The sequence below is a fragment of the Erinaceus europaeus genome, chromosome 18, assembly GCF_950295315.1.
Source record: "Erinaceus europaeus chromosome 18, mEriEur2.1, whole genome shotgun sequence".
Classification (NCBI taxonomy): Eukaryota; Metazoa; Chordata; class Mammalia; order Eulipotyphla; family Erinaceidae; genus Erinaceus; species Erinaceus europaeus.
Genome location: NC_080179.1, coordinates 75,948,265 through 75,967,835, shown reverse-complemented (window position 1 = coordinate 75,967,835; position 19,571 = coordinate 75,948,265). Strand labels below are relative to the sequence as shown.

Here is a 19,571-nt window from a genome sequence, read left to right as displayed (position 1 = left end):
GAATCATAGGGAATGGGAATGGGTTATAAGTCTTCTCATAGCTATATTAATTTTAGAATTGAGCTGCTATGAGTTGTTTTGGAGTTTAGATTTGTTAATTTACTAAAGCCTACTTGTGTTTTTGTGTTTTAGGCGTGTAAATGCAGAGCTGGAGGCAAAAACAGCTGATCTTGTCAGACAAGCTGAGGAAGTAATTGTAAGTAAATGTACAATTATTATCAGTTCCATTTACATGCTAGCTTTTTGATTTATGTATAGCACGCATACAAAAAAGTGCCTAAAACATAAAATTTCCACTCAATGGGTTATCACAAATTGAACATAGATATACATATAGTCAGTCATGTGTTTATATGTATGTCTTTTTTTAACACACTTTTCTTTCTTTTTTCTTATTTAACACACTTTAAAAAAAAATATTTATTTATTTATTTATTTTTGTTGCCCTTGTTTTTATTGTTGTTGTAGCTATTGTTGATGTCGTCATTGTTGGATAGGACAGAGAGAAATGGAGAGAGGAGGGGAAGACAGAGAGGGGGAGAGAAAGACAGACACCTGCACCACTTGCGAAGCGACTCCCCTGCAGGTGGAGAGTGGGGGTTCGAACCTGGATCCTTACTCCGGTCCTTGTGCTTTGTGCCACGTGCGTTTAACCCGCTGCACCACCGCCCGACTCCCCACACATATTTCTTTGAGTCATTGAAAATATGTTTTAGATCCTCTGCTGTGTAGTCAAGAGTATCAGTATTGAAGAGTGCTTAATATTACTGACACACATACTGTTTGAGAATACCTAAATAGAATCAATGTTGGCGATTCACTGAGGATTAAAATAAGGAAGGGCAGCAGCCGTTACTCATAGCCTGGTCATTTGTTTGTCAAACTCTGCAGCTGGGCATAACTCACGTCTCAGGGCTGGACCGTTGTTAGATTTATAGTGACAGAAAATGGAGTGAGATTGTGTCACGAGCAACTCTTAGCAAGTTTTTGCCCTGTTGTATGTACCAAATTAGTGTTCCTCCATTAAATACGAGCATTCGCAGTACTCCTTAGAGAATGGGCTACTTTCGAACTGTTTCAGCTATTAATCTAATTTAATACTTTTAAACATCCACTACACACAAATATGGAGTTGATGGGGGTAGGGAAGAAAATATAATCTTTTATTTATTTATTGTTGTCACTGCTCTGGGCTGATCTTTTCAAATAGAAAAACAGAGAGTAATAGAAGGGGTGGTGGGTAGATAGCATAATGGTTATGCAAACAGACTTCCATGCCTGAGGCTCTAAAATCGCAGGTTCAAGTCCCTGCACCACCATGAGCCAGAGCTGAACAGTGCTGTGGTTAAAAGACAGAGAGAGAGAGAGAGACACAGAGAGAGAGAGACACAGAGAGAGAGAGAAACAGAGAGATAGACACACACACAGGGCGGGGTGGGGGACACCACAGCACAGAAACTTCCTCTAGTGTCACATACATGTCACATACATGACAAAGCAGGTCCACTATCCAGGTGAACTATTTTGCTGACCCAGAAATAGTTATCCTAATGCCTTGTACAGAACCGTCAACATTTCCTAGTTGAGGAATAAGAAACACATAAAACATTTCAGCAGTATATCTTGGTAATAGCTACAGATATGTTAGTATCATCTGTGATTAAATATTTTTATTAACATCTAGTTTTTGCCAGGATCTGAACAATAAACAAAAATACTAGAACACAGAAACACGGTGTTAGGTAGAATGAAGGGGCCCATTATACATACTACTCAAAAAGTTCCAAATAAGCATCCTTATTGTTTTCTTTTTCTTAAAAAAAAAAAAAAAAGACTGGAATGGAAAATTGGGACTGATTTGGAAAGGGCGAGAGGGCATTTCTGCTCCCATAGAAACATCTTTTGCCACGTTGAATTTTTTTTTTTTTTTTTACAAACTTTGATTTCTGGGGCTGGGTGGTGATGAACCTGGTTGAGCACACATGTTACAATGTGCAAGGACCCAGGTTCAAGCCCCGGTCTCCACCTGCAGGGGGAAAGCTTTGCGAGTGGTGAAGCAGGGTTGCAGGTGTCTATCTGTTTCTTTCCCTCTCTGTCTCTCCCTTCCGCTTGATTTCTGAATGTCTCTATCCAATAAATAAATAAATAAATAAATAAATAAATAAATAAATGATAATAGAAAAATTTAAAAAACCCAACTTTCATTTCTTAATTTATCTTTGGAAAAAAACAAATTTATTCATGATGCTTCAATTTAGGCCTCTTCATGGAATTTTTCCTGACTTGAAACTGTTTTTTTCCTTTTACCCATTAAACACTTTGTATTTTCATCTGTGAATCTAATTCCCTTTGCCTGTTACAGAAGATGGAAGCAGAAATGAGCTAAGATCACATGAAGGAATTGACACATCTAGACTGTTCCCAGAGCTGATTTTTTCTATGCAGAACAAGTGAAGGGTAGCACTAACTTGTTATAGACTTCTTTTAGCATTTAACTTGTTACAGACTTCATTTAGCATTTAGCATTCTGTGCCTTGATTTCATACAAACCAGGGAAAACTCTGAAATGACTGGAAGGCAATGAGTGTACCCCAGTTCTAGGATTTATTTGTATTCATTTAACTAGAGGGACCAGCAAGAGGCCCGGTCTAGACCTTTTTCAACCCAAGAGAAACCACATGAAGAGGGAGATGGTCATAGCTCAAGGTAAATCACTTAAATTCTCAGACGCGACTTGTCTTTTACATTTTTTGGGGGGGGATGTGCTGGTTAATGGTTTGCAGTACACTTGCTGACACATGGGTACAATCTCTGCATGATAGGCAAACACCATTTTAAAAAATTTATTTATTTCCTTTTGTTGCCCTTGTTTTATTGTAGTTATTATTGTTGTCGTCGTTGGATAGGATAGAGAGATGGAGAGAGGAGGGGAAGACAGAGGGGGAGAGAAAGACAGACACCTGCAGACCTGCTTCACCGCCTGGGAAGCGGCTCCCCTGCAGGTGGGGAGCCTGGGGCTCGAACCGGGATCCTGACGCCGGTCCTTGGGCTTCGCACCACGTGCGCTTAACCGGCTGCGCCACCGCCCGACTCCCACAAACACCATTTTTTGAGAATGTGTGTGGATCTTTATATAAAGTCTTTGTATTTATTTATCTATTTACTATTACTTCTTTTCCCTTTTGTTGCCCTCATTCTTTTTTTTTTTTTTTTTTTTTTTTGCATATAAGCATCACAAAGCTATGATTTGAGGAATATTATAACATATAAAGTACCAATTGGGAGTTTATACTAGTTAAACACGCTGTAACCGCTTTACCTACTTTAACCCCATTTACTCCTTAAAAGTACTACTTTAACAATATCTTACTGTCTTCGTTTAAAATATGAGGAAGTATAGTTTAGAGAAGTTTAGTAATGTTCTCAAGGACATGTAGCTGATACACAATTTTACAGAGATCCAGACCATAGTTGGTAAAATTTCTAATCCAGTCTTCACATACTGCACTGTTATTTTTTTTAACTTTTTAAAAAAATTTATTTTTTCCCTTTTGTTGCCTTTGTTTTTTTTCATATTTATTTATTTATTTTCCCTTTTGTTGTCCTTGCTGTTTAACATTGTTGTTATTGATGTTGTTGTTGTTTATTGGACAGAGAGAAATGAAGAGAGATGGGGAAGACAGATAGGGGGAGAGGAAGACAGATACCTACAGACCTGCTTCACCACCTGTGAAGCGAATCCCCTGCAGGTGGGGAGCCGGGGCTCGAACCAGAATCCTTACGCCGGTCCTTGCGCTTGGTGCCGCGTGCGCTTAACCCGTGCTTTATTTCCCTATAGCAATAATAGATGTAAGTTCTTAAAAAAAAATGGCCATACATTTGTTCAAAATGATCTAGATAAGCAAACTTTTATTTATACTTTTAGAACACCACTCAGTGCTGGTATATGGTGATGTTGGGAATTGAACCTGGGACGACCCAGAGCCTCAGGCATGAAAGTCTTCTGCATAACCACTGTGCTTTCTCCCCAGCCTTTCCATAAAGAGGTAGTGAATATTTTGAGATCTGTGGGCTTTACAGTCTATTGCAGTTTTTCAGCCTTGCTGTTGTGGCGAGCAGCAGTAATAGACTGTTCTTGCATGAATGGATGAGGGTGGATTCTGCCTTCCATAAGCACTCTTTAAACTACAAACATGTTGACTGTAAACCCCATCAATTTGATGTGACCGGGGCCCATATTCAGCTTAGGAGCCTGTGTGACCTCTGCATCCCTGCAGATCTGAGCTCACATTCTGTGGTCATGAGTAGAAACCCTCAACATGGATCAACAATGGTAGCGAATGTTCCATCTTCTGAAGGGAGGCTGGACGACGTCCTCTGTCTTCCCCCTGAGGAAGATGGTCCTGAAATCGGGGCAGCCTGGTTCGTGAGATTCTGTGCAGGTGATTTTCATCTCAGCAATGCTCCCTGGTCAGGGAGGCCCACCGAGCTCAATGACAAAATAAAGGCATTGATGGAGTTGAGCCCATGTTACACCACAAAGAGATTACGGCAATATTGAATCTCCATTATGCAAGCATTCACAACCACCTAAAGAAGCTGGGACACACAGGCAAGGTTGATATTCGGGTTCCTCCTGAACTCACAAGTCCATTCAGCAGTGCGTGGAGACCTCTGCCACGTGTTCCTTTAACACTATGTCCTTTCTTGAAGCAACTAATAACTGGCGATGAGAAATGAGCTGTTTCCAACACCGTGGTGCGCAAATGATCTTGGTCCCAATGTGACAATTCACCTCAAATCACACGGAAAGCAGACACCCCTCCGAGGATGGCCGCGCTGTCAGTGTGGCTGGCTGTCACAGAAAGATGGGCGTCACGCCTTTCGAGCTCCCGCCAAGGAGCCAGTCAACTTGAACGTGCACTGTCGGCAGTCGGATGGCTGAACGGATCCGTAATACAGCAACCTCCAGAGTTTGTTTGTTATAAAAGAGCAAAAGACCGGACACACATCTGGCCACTCGTCAGACGTGCCGGGAGCTTGCGCGGAACGTGCCGCACCTGCCCAGCTTGCCTGCCCCGTGCGGTCAGACGGCCAGACGGCTGCTTGCCTCGCTCTCTGCAGAGCTCTGCGCTGCATGATGTTGGACTCAGACGGCACTGTGAATCAGCGCCCTGCTCAGCTGTTTGCCAGTAAAGACAGGCCTTTCTGTGAGTGAGGGACTGAGGGTCGCTGAGAGGATGGCAAGAGGGCATCAGACAAACAGGTAGCGTGTCGCCGTTGTGCCTTATACAAATAAGCAACCTTTGAAAAGGAGAGAAGAAAGTAAGTCATGGCTTTTCTGACAACCCAGCAGCTCGCAGTACATGAGAGGGCTCTAGCTGTCCACAAAAATACTGTCATCGCACTGTTTATTCTGAGGCGCGTGTTTGTGAGACTCAAAATAAATCAACAGTTGCATAGAGCCATTACCTGATATACCTGATACTTACACATTTTTCTTTTCAAATACAACAGCTGTTAAATTTCTGTCTCAGCCTTCTGTCAGCCATTATTAATGCGTATTGTCCACTTCTGGTTTTTAGAGGTTTGCCGGCATCTGAAGGGACAGTCCATCTACGTTCAGAAATGAAGGTATAGAGAAACACGTTGAATAGTACTTGCGTTATTCCGGACAGTTTTTAAAGGTAGAGACAGAGAAAGCAGGGAGAGGGGATGCGGGAAAGGGAGCGAGATCACAGCACCAAAGCGTCTCTCACTGTGGTGGAGGCCAGGCTTGAGCCTGGGTATGTACAGGGCAGAGGAGGGCACTGTCCAGTGAGCTGTTTCACAAGGCCCAACTTTTACATTTTTTTAAGACAAGACAGACCTATGACTATAGAAATGGAATATAAGCCTTCATACAAAGGAGATGTCTTTATGTTGCTAACAAAAAGAATTGTATCATTTTTTCTTTTTGTCTCATTCATTTATTTAATAGAGTTATGGTAGAAACCACAGTTCCAGGAACTGAGTATACTAGGATCTGTAAGTCCTCAGTCCACAGGAATGTAGGCAGAGGGATATGAGGAAAGAATAATTAATGCTACTTGCTATATGTCATCAGTGTGTTAGCCTATCCAGGGCTAAACAGGAGAGCTAAATTCTGTTGAGTCGTAGCATCCCGGTGGAATGTCCATCCAGCTAGCTTAGTATCCCTAAGTCGTTGGGATTCATTTTTCCTTATCTTTGACTCTTTCACAGTGATATCTAGATCTTTTCCAGGAATACAGCTCTGACAGTCTTTAAAATACACTTTGATTAATTTCATGAAAAGAGCAGTTTTACGTAATAGTTCAGAAGTTCTGTGTATTATAAGATATTTCTTGTCAAATGTTAATCAATTGTTTAAATTCTTTTAATGTAGCCAAAGACCAAACATTTTGAACCAATAAATAAGGTTCCTGGCAAATTGTCTTCTGCAAATAAAGGGAGGAAAACAAATTCAAGGTATAGTTCTTTTTTTTTAAAAAATATTTTATTTATTTATTTATTTATTTATTTATTCCCTTTTGTTGCCCTTGTTGCTTTATTGTTGTATTTATTATTGTTGTCGTCGTTGGTGGATAGGTCAGAGAGAAATGGAGAGAGGAGGGGAAGACAGAGAGGGGGAGAGAAAGACAGACACCTGCAGACCTGCTTCACCGCCTGTGAAGCGACTCCCCTGCAGGTGGGGAGCCGGGGGCTTGAACTGGGATCCTTAAGTCTGGTCCTTGTGCTTTGCGCCACCTGCGCTTAACCCGCTGCGCTACAGCCCAACTCCCCTGTAGTTCATTTTTTAAGTATGACTTTTTAAATTTTATAATTTATATTGTCATTTTAATGATTAAGTTGTCTTTTCCTCCAGATTTTCTTTTGTACCTAAATTAAAAAAAATGTAGTGTGTTTCTTATCTATATGTAATAGTTTTGCTATTTGGATAAAAAGCGTATTAAAAGTCATGTGACTACAAAGCAGATCTGGGACCGGGTTTGGTATATTGAACCAAGTAAAAGACTCTGAGTTGGGGGGAGGACTCAGGTCTTGGAACATGGTGGAGGAGGAGGACCTAGTTGGGAGTTGAATCGTTATGTGGAAAACTGAGAAATGTTACACATGTACAAACTACTTTACTGTTGATTATAAACCATTAATCTCCCCAATAAAGAAAAAAAGCCATGTGTCTGTTATATGATATATTAATTAATATATGTTGTATTATATAATATGCCCATATATATTTTTTAGTATAAAACTGAAATGCCCTGATGTCCCTGCTGCCTGTGACGTCGCCATTCCAGATGACTTCTCCGACTTTTCTCTCGCCAAAACAATCAGCAGAATTGAAGGGGAACTAGAAGAAGGCGGCTTGCCTGATACTAGAGACGACGATATTTTTTGTGGTGTTAGTGATGACATTGGAGCAGGTAGGTTCATCCTTTCATTGCAGACCTCATGTCCGAGACAAGCAGACAACCAAAGAGCCATTAGCAGCAACCTGGGAGTCCTGGGAGGTGGCACAGTGGCTGAAGTGCTGCAGAAACCGAGTTCAGTCCCCAGCGCTGGGTGTGCCGGAGTGCTGGTGCTCTGGTAGTCTCTGTCGCTAATAAAATAAAATATAAAATGAAAATAGCTACTTTTTGGCTCGAATGCATAGGATGGGGCTGTGGAGGTAGCATAATGGTTCTACAAAGGACTGAGGCTCTGATGACTTCAATTCAACCCCAGCACCAGTATAAGCTGGAGCTGAGCAGGGCTTTTTCTTTGGTATCTCTCTTTCTCTCATTAAACTACATAAACTAAAAAAATTTTAAATGTATGGGGTGTCCAGATTCTGTCTTAAAGTCATCTAGTAGGATATAGTGTGGGTGAGTGTGTGGATTGTAGGTAGAATGGTGATGAACCAAGAATTGTTGGAGATGGCTGGCAGGTAAGTAGGGTTTCATTAACTAGTTTCTCAACCTTTGTGTTTTCCATTATAAAAAGTAAAAATAACAAAGTCTAGGACTGGGATGATATCTTAATGGTTCTGCAAAAAGGTCTCATGCCTGAGGCTCTAAGGTCCCAGGTTCAATCCGCGGCACCACCATAAACCACAGCAATGCTGTGGGGTGGGGTCTATATGGTATTAGTTTGGCTAAGTACTTTTAAACTGATATGAAGACGTCCCACAGCTTATTGTTAAAATAATTTAAAAACATTTTTTCACTTCATGTCACTATAATTTATTAAAAGCTAAATCGACACATGGTAACAAAAGAATGAATTAATGAATTATTTTTAAAAAATTTTTAAATTAATATTTATTTCCTTTTGTTGCCCTTTTTTATTGTTGTAGTTATTTATTGTGGTTGTTACTGATGTCATCGTTGTTGGATAGGACAGAGAGAAATGGAGTGGGGGGGAGACAGAGAGAGGGAGAGAAAGACAGACACCTGCAGACCTACTTCACTGGCTATGAAGCAACACCCCTGCAGGTGGGGAGCCGGGGGCTCGAACCGGGATCCTTATGCCGGTCCTTGCGCTTTGCATGCAAGCCTTGTTAATTCTGAACTATCATTGTGGCTCCGTAGAGGCTACTAAGCCTCTCTGCATTGAAGTCTCTCTCATTTACAAACACGACAGTTTGCATTAGATGATGAGAAAGTTTATATTAAACACCCTCTGGTTCTATGACAGTCACAAGGATTCGTACCTGCACTGATCACTGTGACTGTGTTAAAAGAGAGATAGTTTATGTACGCGCTCATTGCATGCACATGCGCTGATCTAGCTAGAGTTGCCTCTCTGGCCTTGTTACTGTTGTTATTGCTGTTGTCATTGTTGGGTACGACAGAGAAAAATCAAGAGAGGAGGGGAACATGGAGGAGAGAAAGACAGGCACCTGCAGACCTGCTTCACTGCTTGTGAAACAACCACCTGGCAGGTGGGGAGCCAGGGGCTCCAACCGGGATCCTTAAGCCGGTCCTTGTGCTTTGTGCCACCTGCGCTTAACCCGCTGCACTACCACCTGGCCCCCCAAAAAGTGGTTTAATGGCATCGACTGTTCTGTAAGACTAAAGTGGAAGCTAGATGAGGAGGAGAGATTATTGCTGTAGACTTCCAGAGACAACACTCAGCTCCTGAGTAGTACTACTTAATGTTAGAATTATACACACACACACACACACACATACCCCACATACACACACACACCCCCCACACACACACGGGGGGGGAGATGTCATGCTTCTTTATTCCTTCTTCCCCCCATAGAGACCAGCTACTGCAAATCTCACACTTTTTTGAACAGGCAGGGTGGTGGTGGCGGTGCTCCTGTCGTGTTATAACACAGCACACTTGTTGGCACACTTGTGTCGCCTCCATGTGACGGGTGTCAGCAGATCACTCTCATCCCTCATGTAGGTCCTGCACCATCATTCACCAGGACTCCAACGCCCCCTTCATCCCCTGCCTTCCCCACGCCATGCCCAGCTCAAGTCCCACTTTGTGTTTTCCCTTTCTGTCCTTGTCTCTTAAATCCCTATAAGTTCTTAAATTCTCACGTGTAAGTGAGGTTTCCCAGTACTCATCCTTTTTTTGACTTCTCTCTTTTAACATGATTCCTTCAAGTTCCAGCCAAGGTGAGGCAAAGGAAATCGCTTCATATTTTTTAGCAGCTGAGAAATATTCCCTTATGCACATACACCACAGCTTTCCTAGCTGCTCACCTGTTGCTGGGCATCTGAGTTGCCCATGCTTCACTTCATACTTTTAAATGTGTTGTTTTCCTTCTGACTAGGAGTTACAAGAGAGGCTAGAGAGAGAGTGAAAGGCTAGAGAGCTCGGGTGAGGTCAGAGCCGCCTAGAAGCTCATGAGGTCCGCTGTTGCACTGGGCACACTTTGGAACACGAAGACTATGGACATGCTTTGTTCTCTGCAGGATTCATCCTAATGAGTTATCAGAGACAGTGCTTACTCAAGAGAAGCTTTGTGAGTTAAAGCTTGTCTTACAGTGTCTGAACTCTGCCTGAAACAGGGTAGAAACTTGATGTATGATTTTTGAAGGAATGGTTCAGTGAATTACAGATGAGTTCTAAGCTCAGTTTTCACTTTACTAGGCCTATAAACGTCCAGTGTTTACTGCTGTTGTTATTGAATAAAGCACTTTGGTAAGCCGTGAAGCCACCAAGGTAGATTTTAGTGAGGGTTTGTATAGGAAAGCTGCTGTGTGGAGATTTTTTTTTTTTTTTGGTCTTTTCTTTTTTTGTCTCCAGGGTTGTTGCTGGGGCTTGGTGCTGGCATTACAAAATGTAGCCATTTTGTCCTTTTTTCCCCTTTTTATTTGATAGGACAGAGAGAAACTGAGAGAGGAGTGGGTGTATAGAGAGGGAGAGAGGGCTCTCTCGAGCGCCCGTGAGGTTGGAGTCAGAGCTCCAAGGGACTTCTCTTTCTTTCTTTGTCTTTCTCACTTTTCCTCTCTCTCTTTCTTGGCCTAACATGAGAATGTCCTCAATTTTCTTGAATAAAGTTTAAAATTCTTGAATAAACAAATAAAAGAGGGTGGGAGAGAGAAAGATAGGCGGATGGACACCTGAAGATCTCCTTCACTCGTGAGTCACCCCGCTGCAGGTAGGGACGGGGGTTTGAGTCAGAGTCCTTGCACAGGGTACTGCGTGCACTTGACTGGGTGCGCCGCTGTGTTCAGTCGGGCTGTTTCATTTACCTTTATTCTAAGGTCACCTTTAGGGTTCCTGCCAGGCTCCTTATCTTGTCGAGCATTTTTTTTCCTTATAAAACAGTGCGTATCATCAATAACATCTTAGCTTCGTGAAAGACAATAAATATAATAATTATTTAATTCCACAGAAGCACAAATCAGATTTCTAAAGGCCAAACTCCGTGTTATGCAGGAGGAATTAGATAATGTTGTATGTGAATGTAATAAAAAGGTAAGTTTTAAAACCTCAAATTAAATGCTTTAATACTTGAAGATATTTTGGGGGCAGTTTCACTTAGAGTTTTAAAGTTACATCACTGAGACCCAAGTCACAGTTAAAATTTGAACCCAAAAACTTTGCAGAACTTTACTCTATTGAGGTGCTTTAATTTTTTTCATTGCAAAGGAATTTTAAATGCTAGTGATTAGGATTCTCTAGATTAGATTTGCAAGTATAAGCTTTTAATTTTATTTTTTTATCATTTATTGGGAAGGGGCTTAATGATTTATAGTTTAGTTGTTGACACATGGGTATAGATAGACTCATCTCCTAGTGAAAGTTCTATAAGCTATTCAATTCAGATATAAAACTTTCATTTATTTTTTTTCTTTATTTTGATAAGACAGAGATTGAGAGGAGAGGGGGAAAGACAGAGAGAGACAGAAACAGATATACCTACAACACTGCTTTACTGCTTGTGATGTTTCTTCATTAGCAGATGGGGGGTACAAACTTAGGTCCAAGAACATACTGATTTGTGTGCTTAGCTGTGAACACTACCACCCAGCCCTCAAACTTCAGTTTTGGGATGACGTTCCCCCCCTCCCCAAAGAGATTTTAATCTCATCAACAATCATATGAACCCTTCAGTTTTCTGCTTTGTGTTTTGATACCACATTGTATGTGTTTTGTTCATCATTTCATTAACTATAGGAGGATAAAATTCAGGACTTAAAATCTCAAGTAAAAAGTTTTGAAGAAGACTCTGTGAGGCAGCAGCGAGCAATTAGTTTGCAGCAGTCTCAAACAGAAAAATACAAAACTCTTTTTGAAGAAGCAATGAAAAAGTGTGACGGATTACAACAGCAGCTGTCTTCAGTCGAAAGGGTAAGGAATTTTCCATTTTCCATGACCTGATGAAACATTCTGACACTGAAACATTCAAGTTAGGCGTTTGTGTAGACACCATTTTGGGTTGTTCAGTTGTTAATATTTAATTGAAGCTCTTCCCCCATTTGCAGGAGACTATTTCCTTAAACAGTTTTATTGAAGTATAATTCACATATAGTACATCTCACGCTTTTAAAGTATTCAGTCCATTGCCCTGTAATATATTCAGATGAAATTGGGTCTTCACATTTATTTACTCTTGCTTTATAATATATTCATTTAATATATTATTTACTCTTGTTTTATAATATATAGTATATATATATATTATAATATATTGTTTTGTAATATATTCAGATGAAATTGGGTAATCACATTTATTTACTCTTGCTTTATAATATATTCATTTAATATATTATTTACTCTTGTTTTATAATATATAACATATTATGTATTATAATATATTGTTTTGTAATATATTCAGATGGAATTGGGTAATCACATTTATGTACTCTTGCTTTATAATATATTCATTTAATATATTATTTACTCTTGTTTTATAATATATAACATATTATGTATTATAATATATTGTTTTGTAATATATTCAGATGGAATTGGGTAATCACATTTATTTACTCTTGCTTTATAATATATTCATTTAATATATTATTTACTCTTGTTTTATAATATATAACATATTATGTGTTATAATATTTTGTTTTGTAATATATTCAGATGAAATTGGGTAATCACATTTATTTACTCTTGCTTTATAATATATTCATTTAATATATTATTTACTCTTGTTTTATAATATATAACATATTATGTGTTATAATATATTGTTTTGTAATATATTCAGATGAAATTGGGTAATCACATTTATTTACTCTTGCTTTCATTCCCCATGCCCAGGGGATTGAGTGTCCAAATACATCTTTGATGTGAAGCTCGTACAAAGTTTCACCAACATTTTCTCTTGTAAATTTTAGAGTTTCTGGCCTAATAGCTACAAGTTTATTGCATTTTTAATTTGACCTTGGTGTATATTGCTAGGTGGTGGTCTAGTTTCACTTTGCTACATGTGGCTGCCCACTTGTCCCACCACTCTCTGTTGGAGAGACCTTCTTTATCCCACTGAATGGTTTTGGCCCCTTTGTCATAGATTAGGTGGTTGTATATGTGTGGGTTCTCTAGTAGTTTTATATTGTATAGATGGAGACAAGGCAGAAGGAGACAGACCACGCCGTTGTAGCTTTGTTTAGTGTAGTGGGGGCCAGCCCATAGCAAAGCAGTGCATGGCCCAGGTAAGCTGCCTTGCCAGACTACTGCTAGTAGTTTTTATTGACTCCAAGCTTACTGGGTTTTGTACCGTAACCACTTGTTTCTAGAACTTACGCTGACCATTTATGTGCCCATATCTGATTTCTGCTGTCCAGAATTACTGTGGCAATTACTTTACTCTGTTTTAATAAATAAACCAGCTTATCTTGGATTCAGTATTTGAGTTTTAAAAATAGACTTGATTTTCTGCAAACTATCTATCTTTCTCTTTTTATTTTTTTTAATTTTTATTTATTTATTTATTCCCTTTTGTTGCCCTTGTTTTATTGTTGTAGTTATTATTGTTGTTGTCGTCGTTGTTGGATAGGACAGAGAGAAATGGAGAGAGGAGGGGAAGACAGAGAGGAGGAGAGAAAGATAGACACCTGCAGACCTGCTTCTCCGCCTGTGAAGCGACTCCCCTGCAGGTGGGGAGCCGGGGCTCGAACCGGGATCCTTATGCCGGTCCTTGTGCTTTGCGCCACCTGCGCTTAACCCGCTGTGCTACAGCCCGACTCCCCTATCTTTCTCTTTTAAAACCGATGTACAAATCAGAGCTGAAGATACTTTTGTAAGATTATTCTCTAGCACATGTAAACTGCTTAAGTAGTTCACAATATATTTTATTGAATGCCGTTAGGAAGTGAGTTGTCATAACACTTCTGGTATCTGAGGGGCACTTAGTAAAAGTTCTTGGATGGGACTGAAAACAAATTGTTTTCAAGCTTTGAAAAACTTTTTTTTTGGTAAGGTGTTTCCTCCCATTAATGGCTTTACTTTACACACAGGGGACTTGCTTCCTACTTAGCAGGCTTTTCCCGGCAGTCCTTTCCCGCTGTTGCTTCTCCCAGGAAGGGAGCCGTGTAGGTTCAGGGGCAGGAGACATGGTGCAGTATAGGAGGGTTTTCATTTTTTTTTTTTTTTTTTTTTGTCTAAGAAGTAAGTAGGAGAGAGAAGGGCAAAGAGGAATCTCCGTTTACTTGTGGAGATGAAACCATGAGTTGGGGACCACGGAGCTCTGGAGAAGCTCTCCTCCTGTGAACGGTGGGAGAAGTCAGATTCACTCTCAGTGCAGCTGCTGCCCACGGAGCTGTGAAGAAAGCTGCATGCACAGATGGTCTCCGTGCACAGTTGGGTTTGTTTAGAAGTCTGTGTGAAGAACGGCATGTGTTTTGTCTTGTTTTGTTTTGCCCTTAATTACGCAAAGCCAGGGAGATCAGTTAGCAAATAAAAGTGATACAGTCAGGAGGAGAAATAGGCAACTGTATTTTCAACTGTATCATTCTAGCCTCACAGTATTGATTGCTTTATATAAGGCTTTCGCCTAGATGTTCAGGGGCTGTGGAAAGAGCTAAGTATTACGAGGTGGGCCAGCAGCATTAGCTCACTTGGGCAGTGCCCTACTTTGCCATATGTGTGACCCAGGTTCGAGCCCAGCCCCAATCGCAAGGGAGAAAGCTTCAGTGCTGTGGCCTTCTCTCTCGTTCTCTCTCCCCACCTCTTGTCTCTACCTAGAAAAACAGTTAAAATTCAATTCAATTCAGTAACTATGCCCTTACTGCCTTTCCTCTGCCACTAAAGTACGGGGAATGCAGAAATTAGGAGAGTTCTTAGCATTACGGAACTTAACCTGTAGTGAGTGAAATGGAGTGAATAGATAATTTCAGCTCCATGTAGCAGATTCAGTGGGAATAGCTTTCAGAATAGCTTTTGAAACTGAAGAATCAGAAACATATCAGAATAGCTTTTGAAACTGAAGATCAGATCCAATCTGAGTGACCAGTGGGGACAGTAGGGAGAAAGTAACACCCTCACTACCAGGACTTGGCTCAGTCTTAAAAGGAAACTGTGCACTGGTAGGTAGAGTGAGTAGGGAAGGATCCAGGCAGGAGGAAGGGTTCAAGCAAAGGCTTAAAGACAGTAAGTGCCTGGGGTATTTGGGAAAGATCTCAGTACTGTTGGTGTAGCTGGAGGTCACATCTGTGGCAGAAAAGAAGATGAAAGTGAAGTTTGGAGTTTATCCTACTCAGTCACGTTTGTATGTGTGGCCTGTGGACTCTGCAGCAGCGTCTCTTAGAAATTCAGGTTTAAGTTCATCCCAGGACACAGAGAATAGTTCATAGACCTATTGCTCCTAACAGTACTGGACAGTAAGACAGCAATCGAATAGTCCATATTGGGCGTGTGTGCGTGTGTGTGTGTGTGTGTGTGTGTGTGTGTGTGTGTGTGTGTGTTATTCTTGTTGTTGGCCATTATTATTGCTACTACGGTTATCATGGGACTTGGTGCCTGTTTGATGAATCCACCTCTCCCGTTGGCCATTTTCCCTTTTTTAAATTTTGACTTTTTTTTTTTTTAATTAGGACAGAGAAACTGAGAGGGGAGGAGAGCCACAGAGGGAAAGTGAACGAGAAGCACTGTACCCTGCTTCACTGCTTGTGAAGCCCCACAACGGGGGCAGTGGGGAGGGGGTGTCTCAAACCCAGGTACCCTGCTTCACTGCTTGTGAAGCCCCACAACGGGGGCAGTGGGGAGGGGGTGTCTCAAACCCAGGCACCCTGCTTCACTGCTTGTGAAGCCCCACAACGGGGGCAGTGGGGAGGGGGTGTCTCAAACCCAGGCACCCTGCTTCACTGCTTGTGAAGCCCCACAACGGGGGCAGTGGGGAGGGGGTGTCTCAAACCCAGGTACCCTGCTTCACTGCTTGTGAAGCCCCACAACGTAGGCAGTGGGGAGGGGGTGTCTCAAACCCAGGCACCCTGCTTCACTGCTTGTGAAGCCCCACAACGGGGGCAGTGGGGAGGGGGTGTCTCAAACCCAGGCACCTTGTGCCCACCACTCAGCGCCCTGTTCTTAAATCACCTGTCAGGTTTACTCAAAGTACACAAGTTTGTGTTGGAATACCCCAGGGGAAGAGCTGTAGCTATAAGAGTTGCTTATAAAATATGAGAGGTAGGTGTGTGTGTGTGTGTGTGTGTGTGTGTGTGTGTGTGTGTGTGTGTGTGCATACGCACATATGTTTATTATTTCAGGGTCAGTAAAGAGAAAATTTCAAATGTCTTTTTAATATTTTTAATTTATATTTTAGTTTTGGATAGAAACAGAGGAATTGAGAGGGAGAGGGGAGATTTAAAGGGAGAGAGATACCTGCAATTATTTCAGTACTCATGAAGCTCCCCACCACCACCCCGCAGGTGGGGACCAGGGGCTTGAACCCAGTCCTTGCACACTGCAGTTTGTGTGTGTTCAACTTGGTGCATCAACACTGCATAAAGTGCCATTTGAAAACAAAATTTATGACTACATCTTTAAGGACACAAATTCCTAGAATGTCTGTGGAAAGATTTCCTGAGATCTTTTTCTCACTACTGTTTAGGGTCTCTCTCTCCCCACCTGCAAAATTTGGGAGAAAAATCCTATGGAAATGGAAAACGATATAAAATCGCAGAAGGGACGCTCGCTGTCTTTATAATGTTCCCTGTTACTTCTTTCACTTTACAGGAATTAGAACATAGTCGACGGATGCAGAAACAGGCTGCTGCTAGTCAGAGTGCCACCGAAGTACGCTTAAACAGAGCCCTGGAAGACGCCGAGAAGTGCAAATCAGAGCTCAGTAAGCTGAGGCAAAATAACAAGGTATGGAAAAAGCAAAGGTTTCAGTTGCTTCTGGTTACTTTCTCTTCCGTACAGGCATCAACAGTGATCATTCTAGTTTGATGCTTAATGTCACAGGCAGCGTTTATTTTTTGAGAAGGAGCGCATTCAATGTCAGTGCAGACGTGATCAGTGAGGTAGGGCTACAGGCATGGGCGTCAGGGTGACAGTTCAGCTTGTGGGAGAGCTCATGCAGACGTGATCAGTGAGTTAGGGCTACAGGCATGGCCGTCAGGGTGACAGTTCAGCTTGTGGGAGAGCTCATAGACGTGATCAGTGAGGTAGGGCTACAGGCATGGGCGTCAGGGTGACAGTTCAGCTTGTGGGAGAGCTCATGCAGACGTGATCAGTGAGGTAGGGCTACAGGCATGGCCGTCAGGGTGACAGTTCAGCTTGTGGGAGAGCTCATGCAGACGTGATCAGTGAGGTAGGGCTACAGGCATGGGCGTCAGGGGTGACAGTTCAGCTTGTGGGAGAGCTCATGCAGACGTGATCAGTGAGGTAGGGCTACAGGCATGGCCGTCAGGGTGACAGTTCAGCTTGTGGGAGAGCTCATGCAGACGTGATCAGTGAGGTAGGGCTACAGGCATGGCCGTCAGGGTGACAGTTCAGCTTGTGGGAGAGCTCATGCAGACGTGATCAGTGAGGTAGGGCTACAGGCATGGCCGTCAGGGTGACAGTTCAGCTTGTGGGAGAGTTGATGCTATTTTTCCCTCTAGGGTTGTTGCTGGGGCTTGGTGCTGGCACTATAAATCCACAGCTCCTGGCCACCATTTTTTTCCTTTCCTTTTTAAAGTTGGATAGAACAGAGAGAAATTGAGAGGGGAGGGGGATGTAGAGAATTGGAGAGAAAGGTAGAGACATGAGCAGACCTGCTTCGCTGCCTGTGAAGCCCCCTGCAGGTGGGGTGCTAGGGGCTTGATCCCACATCCACGAGCAGGTCATTGTGCTACATCCTACTCTGTGTGCTTAGCTGGGTGTGCCACTGTCTGACCCCCGAGTTCCTTTTTCCTCTCCCCCTTTCTTCTCTAGTAACTACTACTTGGTGTCACAGTCTGAAAATTCCCTTTGTGGCTGTTTATCCATTTGCATGGCTTCTTTATATACCATATCTGAGTGGGTCACGTTTTGTTTCCTTACCTGACTCACTTCACACAAGTGCCACATTGAAAGATTGGAAGTGTAATGCCACCGTGACCATCTCTGTAGGAAATGATGTTTTGATGGCCACAGCTGCAGAGCCACTGTAAGGATCACCAGTTATCCTCTGTTATGTAGCCAGGGCTTGGCATCGAGCCAGCATTCTGTTCCAAAATACCTGTTGAACAAATGATGGCTCAACTAGTGGTGTGTATGAAATCCTTCTGTACACTCTATAAATATTGATCATTCGTTTTGGGTTCTGTGTCAACACAGAAGTCATGCTTCATTGCAATATGCCCCTTAGGATAATATTTCATTGTTTAACAGTGATTTAGATGATGAAATTGGGAGACACTTTTATTGCCTACACAGATGACACATTATGGATTACATTAGTAACACTTTTATGACAAAGAATTGATTTGATCTTGATAAGTCCCATGGCATGTTGAACACAGGCAACTATGTTATAATGACTACAGAATTTTGAGATATTTTGTGAAAACTTTATGCTCTTAGATCAGACTATGCTCATGTGTAAGAGCCGTCCACAATAGTGTGAAACTCAATTCTTAGGAGTTTGAGTGATTTTAACCAACTAGCCAACAGTCAACCTCTTGTTAGAGTATTATTAATAATTTGATGCATTCTAAAAGACTTTTGTTGAGAGTGAAATGGAATAATTATGTCAGGATTTGCTAATTTTTAAATTTTATATTTATTTTCCCTTTTGTTGCCCTTGTGTTTCATTGTTGTTGTAGTTATTGTTGTTATTGATGTCGTCGTTGTTAGGACAGAGAGAAATGGAGAGAGGAGGGGAAGACAGAGAGGGGGAGAGAAAGACAGACACCTGCAGACCTGCTTCACCGCCTGTGAAGCGACTCCCCTGCAGGTGGGGAGCCGGAGGCTCGAACCAGGATCCTTATGCCGGTCCTTGCGCTTTGCGCCACATGCGCTTAACCTGCTGCGCTACAGCCTGACTCCTAGGATTTGCTAATTTGGGTTTTTTGTACTTTATATTACCATACATTAGAGAATTTGAAAGAACTTTTTCCATAACAGCTGGCTCTCCTAATTCTAACCAGCTATTTCGTAAATTCGAGTAACAGAGATTTGGTATGTGAACAACTTCATGTAAATCCATCAGCATTTTAAGAACAGTGCACACATGTCTGCATCATGGATGACTGACTTAAATAGGTGACATCTGGTGTACATACTACATCTGGTGTACATACTACACGTTTAGATGTTTCACAAGTAGCATTCTTAAATTTTTTTTTTTTGCCTCCAGGCTTATTGCTGGGGCTCGGTGCCTGCACTGCGAATTCACTGCTCCTGGAGGCCATTTTTCCCCTTGTTGCCCTTGTTGTTTATCGTCATCGTCGTCATTATTATTGTTGTTGTTGCTGTCATTGCTGTTGGACAGGACAGAGAGATATCTAGAGAGATGGGGAAGACAGGGGGAGAGAAAGACAGACACCTGCAGACCTGCTTCACTGTGAGGCGACTCCCCTGCAGGTGGGGAGGTCGGGGGCTTGGGGGCTCGAACCAGGACCCCTGTGCAGGTCCTTGTACAGGTCCTTGCACTTTGTGCCATGTGCACTTAACCCACTGCA

At 42.0% G+C, this 19,571-nt stretch overlaps 1 protein-coding gene across 6 annotated transcripts in view; it reads left to right on the top strand.

The window, feature by feature from the left end:
* TEX9 (testis expressed 9) overlaps window positions 1–19,571 on the top strand; it is a 28,879-nt gene that overhangs the window by 4,058 nt on the left and 5,250 nt on the right. For 3 of the 6 annotated variants that reach the window (XM_060178220.1, XM_060178219.1, XM_060178222.1), the window contains 8 exons: window positions 133–196; window positions 2,627–2,706; window positions 5,586–5,634; window positions 6,407–6,489; window positions 7,267–7,445; window positions 10,868–10,950; window positions 11,653–11,826; window positions 16,657–16,791. In XM_060178220.1, coding sequence (XP_060034203.1) covers window positions 133–196; window positions 2,627–2,706; window positions 5,586–5,634; window positions 6,407–6,489; window positions 7,267–7,445; window positions 10,868–10,950; window positions 11,653–11,826; window positions 16,657–16,791 — 847 coding nt within the window. Of the gene's footprint in view, window positions 197–2,626; window positions 2,707–5,585; window positions 5,635–6,406; window positions 6,490–7,266; window positions 7,446–10,867; window positions 10,951–11,652; window positions 11,827–16,656; window positions 16,792–19,571 lie in introns of all 6 variants that reach the window. The other 3 variants (XM_060178224.1, XM_060178223.1, XM_060178221.1) reach the window with 2 other exon arrangements.